This window comes from Salmo trutta, chromosome 25 (assembly GCF_901001165.1).
Source record: "Salmo trutta chromosome 25, fSalTru1.1, whole genome shotgun sequence".
NCBI classification, from domain to species: domain Eukaryota; kingdom Metazoa; phylum Chordata; class Actinopteri; order Salmoniformes; family Salmonidae; genus Salmo; species Salmo trutta.
Window position 1 is genome coordinate 44,625,449 of NC_042981.1, and position 16,653 is coordinate 44,642,101.

General features: G+C 42.1%; 1 protein-coding gene across 1 annotated transcript in view; it reads left to right on the forward strand.

Moving 5' to 3' along the window:
- The window catches only part of LOC115162610 (ALK tyrosine kinase receptor-like), a 748,203-nt gene that overhangs the window by 587,475 nt on the left and 144,075 nt on the right, over positions 1-16,653 (forward strand). Inside the window, exon 5 of the mRNA XM_029714073.1 lies at positions 8,033-8,166. Within this exon, the coding sequence (XP_029569933.1) occupies positions 8,033-8,166 (134 nt within the window). The remainder of the gene's footprint in view (positions 1-8,032; positions 8,167-16,653) is intronic.

Below are 16,653 nucleotides of genomic sequence, written 5' to 3' on the forward strand. Positions count from 1 at the left end.
CGGATAACTCAACACTATACACGTCAGTTACAACAGCGACTGAAATGACTGCAACAGAGCTGCAGTTAGTTTCAGAGTGGGTGGCAAGGTTAGTCCTAAATATTTGTAAAACTAAAAGCATTGTATTTGGGACAAATCATTCACTAAACCCTAAATGTCAGGTGACTAAACTGCGTGTAGTAACACAGGATTGTAAACTGTCATGGTCAAAACATATTGATACAACAGTAGCTAAGATGGGGAGAAATCTGTTCACAATAAAGCGCATCTCTACCTTCTTAGCAGCACTATGAACAAGGCAGGTCCTACAGGCCCTAGTTTTGTTGCACCTGGACTACTGTTCAGTCCTGTGGTCAGATGCCACAAATATTGGCTCAGAACAGGGCAGCACGGCTGGCCCTTGGATGTACACAGAGCGCTAACATTAAAAATATGCATGTGAATATCTCCTGGCTCAAAGTGGAGGAGAGATTGACTTCATCACTACTTGTATTTATGAGAGGTATTGACATGTTGAATGCACCAAGCAGACTATGGGAGATGCGGAGTACTACATAGAGCCATGACTACATGGAACTCTGTTCCACATCAAGTAACTGATGCAAGCAGTAAAGTTAGATTTAAAACACAGAACAAAATACACCTTATGGAACAACAAGGATTGTGAAGCAACACAAACATAGGCACAGAAACATGCATACACACACACACGATAACATACACACTATTCACACACGTACAAATGGATTTTGTATTGTAGATACAGTACAAGTCAAAAGTTTGGACACACCTACTCATTCTAGGGTTTTTCTTTTTTTTGTACTATTTTCTACATTGTAGAATAATAGTGAAGACATCAAAACTATGAAATAACACATATGGAATCATGTAGTTGTCACGTCCTGACCAGTAAAGGGGTCATTTGTAATTGTAGTATGGTCAGGGCGTGGCAGGGGGTGTTTGTTTTGGGGGTTTTGGTTCTAGGGGATTTTGGTTCTAGTTTTCTATTTCTACGTTTCTTTGTGTGGCCAGGTATGGCATCCAATCAGAGGCAGGTGTCTTTCGTTGTCTCTGATTGGAAGCCATACATAGGCAGCCTGTTTTTCCTGTGTTTTTGTGGGTGGTTATAGCCTGTGTGCCTTACGGAACTGTTTAATGTAGGTTTGTTATTTTTGTTTAAGTGTTCACTTCATTTAAATAATAAAAGAAGATGAGCACTTTACCCGCTGCGTTTTGGTCCCCCTTCATCGACAGTTATGACAGTAGTAAGCAAAAAACTGTTGAACAAATCAAAATACTGTTCATGCTATATTTTAGATATATCAAAGTAGCCACCCTTTGCCTCGATGATAGCTTTGCACACTCTTGGCATTCTCTCAATGAGCTTTATGAGGAATGGTTTTCCAACAGTCTTGAAGGAGTTGCACATATGCTGAGCACTTGTTGGCTGCTTTTCCTCACTATGCTGTCCAAGTCATCCCAAACCATCTCAAGCGCTCCTGGCCCAAGCAACTCTTTTTCTTATTGGTGTCCTTTAGTAGTGGTTTCCTTGCAACAATTTGACCATGAAGGCCTGATTCACATAGTCTCCTCTGAACAGTTGATGTTGAGATGTGTCTTATTTGAACTCAATCTGAGGTGCAGTTAACTCTAATGAACTTAGCCTCTGCAGAGGTAACTCCGGGTCTCCCTTTCCTGTGGCGGTCCTCATGAGAGCCAGTTTCATCATAGCTGTCACGGTTGTCGTAGTGTAGGGATGACCAAGGCGCAGCGGGTTGCGTGCTCAACATCATATTTATTTCAATAATGAGAACACGGAAAAACAAGTAAACAACGAAGGCCAAACCGACAGTTTTACAGGCTGTATCACAGCAGTGCAAAATCAACTACCCACAAAACCCCAGGTGAAAACAAGCTCCTAATATATGACTCTCAATCAGGAACAACGAAGTACAGCTGTTCTTGATCGAGAGCCACACAGACAACAAAGAAATACACAAACCAGAAAACCCCTAGACAACCAAAAACCAGAACATACACACAAACCCCGGAACACATAAATATAACACCCCTCTAACCTACACATAACCCCCGGACCACATTGAACAAATACCCACTGCCACGTCCTGACCAAACTACAATTACAAATAATCCCTAATACTGGTCAGGATGTGACAATAGCCTTGATGGTTTCTCCGACTGCACTTGAAGAAATTTTGAAAGTTCTTGAAATGTTCCTGATTGACTGACCTTCATGTCTTAACGTAATGATTCTCTTTGCTTATTTGAGCTGTTATTGCCATAATATGGACTTGGTCTTTTACCAAATAGGGCTATCTTCTGAATACCACCCCTAACTTGTCACAACACAACTGATTGGCTCAAACGCATTAAGAAGGAAATCAATTCCACAAATTAACTTTTATTAACAAGCAACACCTGTTAAAAACTTCTTGCATCTAGGCGTTCCGCTAGCGGAACCCCGTTCCGCCAGCGGAACCCCTAGCCAACAGCCAATGGGATCGCATGGCGCGAAACACAAAAACAACTAAAATATCACAATTCAATTTTCTCAAACATACAACTATTTTACACCATTTGAAAGATAAACCTCTCCTGAATCCAACCACGTTGTCCGATTTCAAAAAGGCTTTACAGCGAAAGCAAAACATTAGATTATGTTAGGATACAACCACAGCAAAAAACAACACAGCCATTTTCTTAGCAAGGACAGCCATTTTCAAAGCAAGGTTAGCCGTCCAAAAGCATAAAACCAGCTAAAATTATGCACTAACCTTTGACGATCTTCATCAGATGACACTCCTAGGACATTATGTTAGACAATACATGCATTTTTTGTTCCATCAAGTTCATATTTATATAAAAAAAAACATTTACATTGGCGCGTGACGTTCAGAAAATGTATTCACCCCAAAATATCCGGTGAATTTACAAAAATACTCATCATAAACGTTGACAAAATACATAATTATTTTAAGAATTATAGATACAGTACTCTATTATGCTCCCGCTGTGTCAGATTTCAAAATAACTTTATGTAGAAAGCACATTGTTCAATATTCTGAGTACTGAGCACCATGCTATTCAGTTAGCCGTCCAGCCACGGCATCCCCAAAACGCTGAAATATGTTAAAAATATTATCTTACCTTTGCTGATCCCCAGCTGAATGCACTCGGAAGGTCTCCCACTTCCACAATAAATGTTAATTTGTTCGATATAGTCCATAATTTATGTCAAAATAAATCCGTTTTGATGGCGCATCCAGATCCCCATTCCAAAATGCATCTTTCCACCGTCGACGAAAAGTTATAAAGTTCCCTCAGCGTTTGTAGTAACATGTCAAACCATGTTCACAATCAATCTTTAGGGTGTTATAATCGTAGAATTGCGCTAATATTCCAACCGGACAGTAGCAGATTCATTACAAAAGAAAAATAAACTGTTCCGGGTATTATTCAATGAAATTGTATTCTAGAAGCGTCAAACGAGGTTCTAATGACTGTTGACATCTAGTGGAAGCCTTAGGAAGTGCAATATGACATCACAGACACTGTAGTTTAGATAGAACTTCATTTGAAATGACTACAGCCATCTGAGGTCAAACTTCCTGTTCGGATTTTTCTCAGGTTTTTGCCTGCCATATGAGTTCTGTTATACTCACAGACATCATTCAAACAGTTTTAGAAACTTCAGAGTGTGTTCTATCCAAATCTACTAATAAAATGCAGATTCCCGTTCCTGGGCCCGAGTAGTAGGCCGTTTAATTTGGGTACGTTTTTCATCCGGCCGTGAAAATACTGCCCCCTATATTGAATAGGTTAATTGAAATGCAATCCAGGTGACTACCTCATGAAGGTGGTTGAGAGAATGCCAAGAGTGTGCAAAGCTGTCATCAAGGCAAAGGGTGGCTGCTTTGAAGAATCTCAAATATAAAATATATTTTTTGGTTACTACATTATTCCATGTGTAATTTCATAGTTTTGATTTCTTCACTATCATTCTACAATGTAGAAAATAGTACAAGAAAGAAAAACTCTGGAATGAGTAGGTATTTCCAAACTTTTGACTGGTACTATATGTAGTTGTGGAGGAGTAGGGGTCTGAGGGCACACAGTGTATTTGTGAAATCTGTGAATGCATTAATGTTTTTGAAATTGTATAACTGCCTTAATTTTGCTGGACCCCAGGAAGATGGGGATCCATAGTAAATACAAATACTTGCACTTCTAGAGGCCTTAACCAAGACTTCCAAACTGACAGTGACTACAGGTCACAACATTTTCTCACAATGCACCTTAATTTATTTTACCTTAAATAAAACAAAAAATTGCTCTATAATTTACAGTTTTCCATTACAGTTTAGCATAATGTTGGCTAGCTAATAGTCTAACCACTGATCAAGCAACATGACATCGGCGGAAAAGTGTGAATGGACAAAATGTTCAAATCCTGTTGCTGCAGGATTCTTTTTCTGCGACAATAATGGTCATATTAGGATCCTACATCTGTATGTACTGGTCCGGAGTTACTTATGTGTCATGCATATATTTGGTATGGTTTACTGACTGCTCCACCACTTAATGGAACCCTAGGAGGAGCTACAAACATCTTTGGAGATATTTAGTGTAATGGACGTTTAAGTCTCTGCATTACATCCATGTCCTCAGCAGTTCAAGCACTTATTGTCATGTATCAATATCAATAACATTATGGGTAACATTTTCTGTCCGCCAAACTGAACTCTGCAAGAAGAAAATACCATTTGAAGTCACAATATTGAAGCTGAAGTTATCTTGTAAATGTATCTTTTACAACATCTACATGTGAAGGCGATGATTATCTGCGGTTTTGTGTGTCCAATGTAATACTGGATAAGTTCTGCCTACTCAAACATTTTTAGGATACCGATTACCCAAAAATGTTTTAGTTAAGAAACTTAAATAGCTGAGTGCTCTCTTGTTATGAGTAATACAAATGCAGTTTTTTAAAATAAGTATACTTCAATTTAATGCCCCCACTAAGCCAAGTTCCCAATCATTTTCCAGTGTGCCTTGCCTTTTCGATTTGAATTGTAGAGTTACCACCCATGACTGTATTTGTTAGTGACAAAGACATGGTTGTTGAATTCGTTAATTTTCAGTCCTGTGGTCTTCCTTGGCGAATATTCTCATTACAATGTAATGATTACATACAGTGCATTCAGAAAGTATTCTGACCAATTTACTTTTTCCACGTTATTACGTTACAGCCTTCTAAAATGTATTTAATATATTTTTTTTCAATCTACACACAATACCCCATAATGACAAAGCAAATACTTGTTTTATAATTTTAGAATATATATACATTTACATAAATATTCAGACACTTTACTCAGTACTTTGTTGAAGCACCTTTCGCAGCGATTACAGCCTTGATTATTCTTGGGTATGACGCTACAAGCTTGGCACACTGGTATTTGGGGAGTTTCTCCCATTCTTCTCTGCAGATCCTGTCAAGCTCTGTCAGGTTGGAGAGATGTTCGATTGGGTTCAAGGCTGTGCTCTGGGTGGGCCACTCAAGGACATTCAGAGACTTATCCCGAAGCCAGTCCTGCATTGTCTTGGCTGTGTGCTTAGAGTCATTGTCCTGTTGGAAGGTGAACCTACGTCCCAGTCTGAGGTCCTTAGCGCTCTGGGGCAGGTTTTCATCAAGGATCGCTCTGTACTTTGCTCCGTTCATCTTTCCCTCGATCCTTACTAGTCCCCCAGTCACTGCCACAGAAAAACATCCCACAGCATGATGCTGCCACCACCTTGTTTCACCGTAGGGATGGTGCCAGGTTTACTCCAGACGTTACGCCTGACATTCAGGCCAAAGAGTTCAATCTTGGTTTCATCAGACCAGAGAATCTTGTTTCTCATGGTCAGAGTCTTTGGGTAACTTTTGGCAAACTCCAAGCGGGCTGTCATGTGTATTTTACTGAGGAGTGGCTTCCGTCTCGTCACTCTACCAAAATGCCTGATCGGTGGAGTGCTGCAGAGATGGTTGTCCTTCTGGAAGGTTCTCCCATCTCCACAGAGGAGATCTCTGAGTGACCATCGGGTTCTTGGTCACCTTCCTGACCAAGGCCCTTCTCCCCAGATTTCTCAGTTTGGTTGGGCGGCCAGCTCTAGGAAGAGTCTTGGTGGTTCCAAACTTCTTCCATTTAAGAATGATGGAGACCACTGTGTTCTCGGGGACCTTCAATGCTGCAGAATGTTTTTGGTGCCTTGACACAATCTTGACTGTCTCGGAGCTCTACGGACAATTCCTTTGACCTCATGGCTTGGTTTTTGCGCTGACATGCACTGTCAACTGCGGGACCTATATAGACAGGTGTGTGCCTTTCCAAATCATGTCCAATCAATTTAATTTATCACCGGTCGATTCCAATCAATGGAAACAGGATGCACCTGAGCTCAATTTCTAGTCTAATGGCAATTGGTCTGAATACTTATGTAAATAAGGTGTTTCTGTTTTTTATTTTGAACAAATTTGCAAAAATGTCTAAAAACCTGTTTTCACTTCGTCATTATGGGGTATTGTGTGTAGATTGAAAAAAAAATGTCATCAATTTTAGAATAAGGCTTTAACTTAACAAAATTGGAAAAAGTCAAGGGGCCACATTAGGCCTGTAAGTAGGGCTGCAAAATTTCCCTAACTTTCCCAAACTTCCAGCCAGGATTTCTGGAATACCTGGAAAATGTACCATCATTTTGCAACCCTAACTGTAAATCACATTATGCTGGTTTGCAAAGTGATGTGTAATTCCTATTGGAATCTATCAAACGTTAGGCTATCCAACAGTTGAAATTTGTATTCACCCGCAACCTTCATTCATAATGAGTGCCAGGGTTAAGAACAGTGGGAGGAAACTACCTAAGACATTTAAACTGGAACAACCATTTCAGTAACGGTTGCAAAAATTATATTTATTTTATTGTGTAGCATAACATTTAACCAATCAATTACTCAATGTACAGGCAAAAACACATATATTAAAAACAATTCTAAAAAGTCTACCTGCAGTAGAGCAAGCTGGGAAAAAAAATTCAGTTATCATATCTTACAAAAAATTGACCTGGTATGACTTCTCATTTAGTTTTGAGTCAGTACCACATAAACATTTTAAGTAATAATGACTTTTCATTGACTTTCAGTACAACTTACTAGAAGTGTTGTGGTTGTGGTTTACAATATGTGTGCATTGTGTTTACTGAGTAGCCACAAATCCACAGCTACTGTACTTCCTCATGTTGTTTATTTTGATCCAATAGATGGCGGAAAGGCATACAGTATGTCATAAGGAAATAATAGAAAATAGGCATGGTGATTGGAAGGGGAGAGGGGGAAGGAGGAAGAGAGGGCAAGGGGAGGGAGGAGAGAGAGCGGGAGGGATTAGTCATTGGTCAGTAGCCCGAATCCAAAGTGAAATCAGCGGCAATTTGCTTAATAAAATTATGGACCACGTTGAACTACACAAAGGCAGGCGGTGGCTTGCTGGAGAGAGCATTCGCTTCAGGATCTCCTTGCATACAGGAGCTAGCATTGGTGTGTGTGGCATGCACACACCCTTTCTGACTCTCTCTCTGACACACACACACACACCTGCACACTCTATTTTTTCAACCACTGGTACTGAAGTGCAGGGTGTCATCCACACACACCACCTGTCAGCTTTAGTAAGAGGCTTCACCAAAAGCTTGTCCACACGTTTCCCGGCAGGAGCATGCACCAACAGGCTAAGGATGAGGGGGAACCTCCCAAAATGCAAGGGGAGGAGGGGGACTCGAACACAACATGCTCCACACGAACCCAGTCTACCCCTTCTCCCCCTTCTCCTGAGACCTCCACGGAGGGGGAAACTCAGGTGGAGGAAGAGGGAACTCCTGTCCTGACTCCCTACCCCTACAGTAGGCATGGGGGGCCCTGTCGCCCGAGGTGTCTACTAGTGGCCCTGATCTTCATGCTCATCTCTTTACTTGGCAGCTGGGCAGTGGTCCACCTCACCCTGGGGTCCCGCGGAATGGCGACCTTCAGGATCCAAGCCAGCTATGACCGGCCGAGCGAACAGGACGCCACCGCCACGATCAAACCGGGCTTCACCACCAACTGCACCATGGGTAAGTGAGCGTTTAAGTTAGCAATTGCTGTGTTGTGTGTCTGCACGCTACTGTGTCAGCACGCTACTGTACTGTGGAGTGGGTAATAGTTTAATCTAAAGACTGACCCAATGTCAGACATTTTGGTTCTACTAATGGTTCCTAATCGTGAAGGTTAGGATTTGGAGTTGTGCAATCTGACCCTAGATCTGTGGTTATCGGCAATGTCTACCTCAAGTGTGTGCTGTATATCCACATCTAAACTATATATACAAAAGTATGTGGACACCCCTTCAAGTTTTAGTGAATTCGGCTATTTCAGCCTCACCTGTTTCTGAAAGGTGTATAAAATCGAGCATACAGCCATGCGATCTCCATAGACAAACATTGACAGTAGAATGGCCTTACTGAAGAGCTCAGTTACTTTCAATGTGGCACCATCATAGGATGCCACCTTTCCAACAAGTCAGTTCGTCAAAATTCTGCCCTGCTATAGCTGCCCTGGTCAGCTGTAAGTGCTGTTATTGTGAAGTGGAAATGTTGCTCCTAGACAACGGCTCAGTCGCGAAGTGATAGGCCACACAAGCTCACAGAACGGGACCGCTGAATGCTGTCCTCGGTTGCAACATTCACTACCGAGTTCCGAACAAGAACTGTACATAGGGAGCTTCATGAAATGGGTTTTCATGGCCGAGCAGAAACACACAAGCCTAAGATCACCATGGCTAATGCCAAGCGTCTTCTGGAGTGATGTAAAGCTCGCCGCCATTCGACTCTGGAGCAGTGCAAATGCATTCATTGGAGTGATGAATCCCGCTTCTGGCGAATCTGGATTTGGCGGAAGCAGGAGAACGCTACCTGCCTGAATGCATTGTGCCAAATGTAAAGTTTGGGGAGGAAAAATAATGGCCTGGGGCTGTTTTTTGTGGTTTGGGCTAGGCCCCTTAGTTCCAGTGAAGGGAAATCTTAACGCTACAGCATACATTGACATTCTAGACAATTCTGTGCTTCCCACTTTGTGGCAACAGTTTGGGGAAGGCCCTTTCCTGTTTCTGCATGACAATGCCCCTGTGCACAATGCTAGGTCCACACAGAAATTATTTGTTGAGATTCGTGTGGAAGAACTTGACTGGCCTGCAAAGAGCCCTGACCTCAACCCCATCGAACACCTTAGCAATAAATTGGAACGTCGACTGCGAGCCAGGTCTTATCACCCAACATCAGTGCCCGACCTCACTAATGCTCTTGTGGATGAATGGAAGCAAGTCCCCACAGCAATGTTCCAACATCTAGTGGAAGGCCTTCCCAGAAGAGTGGGGGCTGTTATACAGTGCCTTCAGAAAGTATACAAACCCCTTGACTTTTTACACATTTTGTTAGTTTTTTTTCTTCTCGTCTATCTACACACAATACTCCATAATGACAAAGCATAAATTTTTTTTTTGCCATTTTTGCATGTGTACAACGAATTTAAAACATTTCACATAAGTATTCAGACCCTTTACCTAGTACTTTGTTGAAGCACATTTGGCAGCGATTACTGCATTGAGTCTTCGTGGGTGTGACGTTACAAGCTTGGCCTACCTGTATTTGGGGAGTTTCTCCCATTCTTCTCTGCAGATCCTCTCAAGCTCTGTCAGGTTGGAGAGATGTTCGATTGTGTTCAAGTCCAGGCTCTGGGTGGGCCACTCAAGGACATTCAAAGACTTATCCCGAAGCCAGTCCTGCGTTGTCTTGGCAGTGTGCTTATGGTCATTGTCTTGTTGGAAGGTGAACCTCGCCCCAGTCTATGGTCCTGAGAGCTCTGGAGCAGGTTATCATCAAGGATCTCTCTGTACTTTGCTCCATTTATCTTTGACTTGATCCTGACTAGTATGCCAGTCCCTTCCGCTGAAAAACATCCCCACAGCATGCTACTTCTACCACCATGCTTCCCCGTAGGAATGGTGCCAGGTTTCCTCCAGACGTGACGCCTGGCATTCAGGTCAAATAATTCAATCTTGGTTTCATCAGTCAAGAGAATCTTGTTTCTCATGGTCTGAGAGTCTTTTGGTGCCTTTTGGCAAACTCCAAGCGGGCTGTCATGTGCCTTTTACTGAGGAGTGGCTTCCGTCTGGCCACTCTACCATAAAGGCCTGATTGGTGGAGTGCTGCAGAGATGGTTGTCCTTCTGGAAGGTTTTCCCATCTCCACAGAGGAACTCTAGAGCTCTGTTATAATGAAAATCGGGTTTTTATTCACCTCTCTGACCAAGGCCCTTCTCCCCAGATTGCTCAGTTTGGCCAGGCGGCCAGCTCTAGGAAGAGTCTTGGTGGTTTCAAACTTCTTCCATTTAAGAATGATGGAGACCACTGTGTTCTTGGGGACCTTCAATGCTGCAGAATTTATTTGGTACCCTTCCCCAGATCTGTGCCTTCGCACAATTCTGTCTCGGAGCAATATGTACAATTCCTTCTACCTCATGGCTTGGTTTTTGCTCTGACATGCACTGTCAACTGTAGGACCAAATATGGATCGGTGTGTGCCTTTCCAAATCATGTCCAATCAATTGAATTTACCAGCAGCATACCACCCTGCATCCCACTGCTGGCTTGCTTCTGAAGCTAAGCAGGGTTGGTCCTGGATGGGAGACCAGATGCTGCTGGAAGTGGTGTTGGAGGGTCAGTATGAGGCACCCTTTCCTCTGATCAAAAAGCAATGTCCCAGGGCAATGATTGGAGACATTGCCCTGTGTAGAGGGCTGTCTTTTGGATGGGACGTTAAACAGGTGTCCTTACTCTCTGTGGTCACTAAAGATCCCATGGCACTTATCTTAAGAGTAGGGGTGTTAACCCTGGTCCTGGCTAAATTCTCGATCTGCCCCCATACCATCACGGTCACCTAATCATCCCCAGTTTACAATTGGCTCATTCATCCCTCCTCTCCCCTGTAACTATTCCCCAGGTAGTTGCTGTAAATGAGAATGTGTTCTCAGTCTACTTACCTGTTAAAATAAGGGTTAAATAAATAAAAAGTTGTAGAAACATTTCATGGATGATCAATGAAAACAGGATGCACCTGAGCTCAATTGCAAGTCTCATAGCAAAGGGTCTGAATTATTTTGTAAATAAGGTATTTAAAATATATATATATAGATAGATTTGCAAACATTTCTAAAAACCTGTTTTCGCTTTGTCAATATGGGGTATTGTGTGTGTATATTGCTGAGGATTTTCTTTTATTTAATCCATTTTAGAATAAGGCTGTAACGTAACAAAATGTGGAAAAGGGAAGGGGTCTGAATACTTTCAGAAGGCACTGTAGCAGAAAATAGGGGTCCACTCCATTTATTAATGCCCATGATTTTAGAATGAGGTGTTCGACAAGCAGGTGTCCACATACATTTGGTGATGTAGTGTATGCAGATAACATAGCTGATTCTCTCTAAAAGTTAGCTTCTGCTGTTTCCCCTATTTAATTGTGAATACATGTCAAAAGCTTACTAAAATATCTGTCTGTGAAGGCATGTGACATCTAGTAGAATTGTTCTTTAACTGTTCTGTAGTCTCGAATCGAGTGTCAGTGTTGCTCCTTGCTTACAACATCTAACTTTTTGTGCAATTGACGTTTATGTTCTGAGCACGATGCTCTCTGCTTTGTTGAACATTACAAAGAGAAGAACCGAACAAGTTGCTTAAATGTAATATTTACGTAATATAATTGTAATATTTTATTATTTTACGTTATATAAATGTTATAATTTATTCTTTCAAATTTGAAAAGTGAACAGGTTTGTACATTTGTCTTTGTAATAAAACACTTACTTGAATTAGCTACTAATGTATTAGCTTCTGGGGAATACAGTGAACTTTGGAAAGAGTTGTTGCTTTCAAAGCTATGTTTTGATGTCACTTCTAAGGGTGTTTGAAAAGCAGTGCAAATGTTTTTCAAATGGGAGATTTTTCCAGCTGCTGTTCTGGATGTAAACCCCATTACCATATGTTGTGGAATGAAATGCAGGGTTGGCGTGCTAAAGGGGATAATATCTCTCTGTGAACCTCGAGAGGTCCTTAAATTAGGTTAATCCCGTTGATTCAATTTCCTCTGAGCTCTACGTGGAATTGTAGGGACCTTTTGCTTTGACGTTTCGAGGAAGTGTATAATATTGAAGAAATGTGGTATAAAATGTGGATTTCAAAAGAGTTACAGTTGAGTTATGGCTGGTTTCCCGTTTTGATTATTGGAACAGACAAGCCACTGTCACAGCAGCTATTGTGCATCAATAAAAGCAGAGAAACAGAATGTGGACAAATACTTTATGGGATGTTCGAATTGAATTGACATGCTCAATTGACCAAGCGTCACAATGGAAGTAGACTGTTAGGGCACACACATTAGACAAAAGTCAATTGAGTGAATATTCCAAACTCTGTCAACTATGTTAACCACCATTCACTCAGTGGTGTAAAGTTTGGGGTATCTGTACTTTACTTTACTATTTATATTTTTGACAACTTTTAATTGTACTCCATTCTTAAAGAAAATAATGTACTTTCTACTCCATGCATTTTCCCTGACACCCAAGTTAAATTTTGAATGCTGAGCAGGACACGGAAATGGTTTAATTCACAAACTTAAAGAGAAAATCCCTCATCCTACCTACTGCATCTGATCTGGCTGAGTCACTAAACACAAATGCTTTGTTTCTAAATTATGTCTGAGTGTTGGAGTGTGCCCCTGGCTATCCGTAAATTTTAAAAACAAGAAAATCGTGCCATCTGGTTTGCTTAATATAAGGAATATAAAATAATTTATATAGTTTTACTTTTAATACTTAAGTAAACTCAGCCTAAAAAGAAACCTCCCTTTTTCAGGACCCTGTCTTTCAAATATATTTTGTTAAAATCCAAATAACTTCACAGATCTTCATTGTAAAGGGTTTAAACACTGTTTCCTATCCTTGTTCAATGAACCATAAACAATTAATGAACATGCACCTGTGGAACGGTCGTTAAGACACTAACAGCTTACAGAAGGTAGGCAATTAAGGTCACAGTTATGACAACTTAGGACACTAAAGAGGCCTTTCTACTGACTGAAAAACACCAAAAGAAAGATGCCCAGGGTCCCTGCTCATCTGTGTGAACGTGCCTTAGGCATGCTGCAAGGAGGCATGAGGACTGCAGTAAATTGCAATGTCCGTACTGTGAGATGCCTAAGACAGCACTTGAGGGAGACAAGACGGACAGCTGATCGTTCTCGCAGTGGCAGACCACGTGTAACAACACTTGCACAGGATCGGTATATCCGAACATCACACCTGCGGGACAGGTACAGGATGGCAACAACAACTGCCCGAGTTACACAGGAACACACAATCCCTCCATCAGTGCTCAGACTGTCCGCAATAGGCTGAGAGAGGCTGAACTGAGGGCTTGTAGGCCTGTTGTAAGGCAGGTCCTTACCAGACATCACCGGCAACAACGTCGCCTATGGGCACAAACCCACCGTCGCTGGACCAGACAGGACTGGCAAAAAGTGCTCTTCACTGACGAGTCGCAGTTTTGTCTCACCAGGGTCGATGGTCGGATTCGCGTTTATCATCGAAGGAATGAGTGTTACACAAAGGCCTGTACTCTGGAGCGGGATCGATTTGGAGGTGGAGGGTCTGTCATGGTCTGGGGCGGTGTGTCACAGCATCATCGGACTGAGCTTGTTGTCATTGCAGGCAATCTCAACGCTGTGCGTTACAGGGAGAACATTCTCCTCCCTCTTGTGGTACCCTTCCTGCAGGCTCATCCTGACATGACCCTCCAGCATGACAATGCCACCAGCCATACTGCTCATTCTGTACGTGATTTCCTGCAAGACAGGAATGTCAGTGTTCTGCCATGGCCAGCGAAGAGCCCGGATCTCAATCCAATTGAGCATGTCTGGGACCTGTTGGATCGGAGGGTGAGGGCTAGGGCCATTCCTCCCCAGAAATGTCCGAAAACTTGCAAGTGCCTTGGTGGAAGAGTGGGATAACATCTCACAGCAAGAACTGGCAAATCTGGTGCAGTCCATAAGGAGATGCACTGCAATACTTAATGCATCTGGTGGCCTCACCAGATAATGACCGTTGCTTTTGATTTTGACCCCCCCTTTGTTCAGGGACACATTATTCCATTTCTTTTAGTCACATGTCTGTGGAACTTGTTCAGTTTATGTCTCAGTTGTTGAATGTTGTTATGTTCATACAAATATTTACACATGTTAAGTTTGCTGAAAATAAATGCAGTTGACAGTGAGAGGACGTTTCTTTTTTTGCTGAGTTTATATTTTAGCAAATTCATTTACTTTTGAAAACTTTTTTATTTTTTCTCAAGTTGGATTTTACTGGCTGACTCACTTTTACTTGAGTCATTTTCTATTAAGGTATCTTTAATTTTACTCAAATATGACCATTTATTTCTTATATTTTACCCATCTATTTTTTACTTTACACATATTTTTCTTAAAACTGCATGGTTGGTTAAGGGCTTGTAAGTAAGCATGTCACTGTAAGGTCTACACCTGTTGTATTGGTGCATGTGACAAATCAAATTTGATTTGGGTACTTTTTCCACCACTGCATTCACTGAACCTTATTCCTGTCAGGACAATGGCAACAATAGAGACAAAACATATACACAAATATTCACAAAGCAAATGTTTTACTTCCTAATTATCAGGTAGTTACACTGAACAATAATATAAAACAACATGTAAAGTGTTGGACCCATGTCTCATGAGCTGAAATAAAAGATCCCAGAAATGTTCCATTAGGTTATTTCTCTCAAACTTTGTGCACAATTTGTTTACATCCCTGTTAGTGAACATTTCTCCTTTGCCAAGATAATCCATCCACCTGATAGGTGTGGCATATCAAGAAGCTGATTAAACAGCATGATTGTTGCACCTTGTGCTGGGGACAATTTTGTCACACAACACAATGCCACAGATGTCTCAAGTTTTGAGGGAGCATGAAATTGGCATGTTGACTGCAGGAAGGTCCACCAGAGCTGTTGCCAGAGAATTGAATGTTCATTTCTCTACCACAAGGTTGTTTTAGAGAATTTGGCAGTACATCCAACTGGCCTCACAACCGCAGACCACGTGCATGGAGTTGTGTGGGCGAGCGGGTTTCTGATGTCAACGTTGTGAACAGAGTGCCCCATGGTGGCTGACAGGTGTATAAAATTTAGCAAACTGCCATGCAATCTCCATAGACAAACAGTGTCATTAGAATGGCCTTACTAAAGAGCTCGGTGACTTTCAACGTGGCACCGTCATAGGATACGTCCTTTCCAACAAGTCAGTTTGTCAAATTTCTGCCCTACTAGAACTGCCCCAATCAGCTGTAAGTGCTGTTATTGTGAAGTGGAGCCACAATGGCTCAGTCGCGGAGTGGTAGGCCACACAAGCTCACAGAACTGGACCGGCGAGTACTCAAGTGCGCAGCGTGTAAAAAATTGTCTGTTCTCCATAGCAACACTGACTCCCGAGTTCCAAACTGCCTCTAGAAGCAACGTCAGCACAATAACTGGTCGTCGGGAGCTTCATGAAATGGGTTTCTATGGCCGAGCAGCCGCACACAAGCCTAAGATCACCATATGTAATGCCAAGTGTTGACTGGATTGGTGTAAAGCTCGCCGCCATTGGACTCTGGAGTAGTGGAAACACTTTCTACAGAGTGACGATTCACTCTTCACCATCTGGCAGTCCGACGGACAAATTAGGGTTTGGCGGATGCCAGGAGAACAATACCTGGAGGAATATTGGTCTGGGGCTGTTTTTCATGGGTCGGGCTAGGCCCCTTACTTCCAGTGAAGGGAAATCTTAACGCTACAGTACAATGACATTCTAGACAATTTTTGTGATTCCAACTTTGTGGCAGCAATCTGGGGAAGGCCCTTTACTGTTTCAGCATGACAATGCACCAGTGCACAACGCGAGATCCATACAGAAATGGTTTGTCAAGATCGGTATGGAAGAACTTGACTGACCTGTACAGAGCCCTGACCTCAACCCCATCGAACACCATTAGGATGAATTGTAATGCCGATTGCGAGCCAGACCTAATCGGCCAACATCAGTGGCCAGCCTCACTAATGCTCTTGTGGCTGAATGGAAGCTAACAAGTTGGATATGAACCCAGCTCTCCCACGGGAGCAACCAACGTCATAAACCATTTTACACTCTTGGGCCGAAGGCAGACACTGGTTTTGAAGTATGCAGGCGTGGCTACCTCAACACATTGCCATGACTGACTCATGTCCGATACACAAGCAGGACTAAGTAACACTGACATAATTTTTTATGAGGTGACCAATAACGGTTGCAATTGAGATCAGCTGTGCTGATTAATTTAGAGAGTAATGATGATGTAACGAGACATTAGCTGGCGATTAATCTTGTGCCATCGATGTAGGCTCCTTGTTATTTGATTATATTCCAATGAAAGGTGTGAAAAATAATAGGCTACTGTTTCTGTTTCTTGGCTGAGTT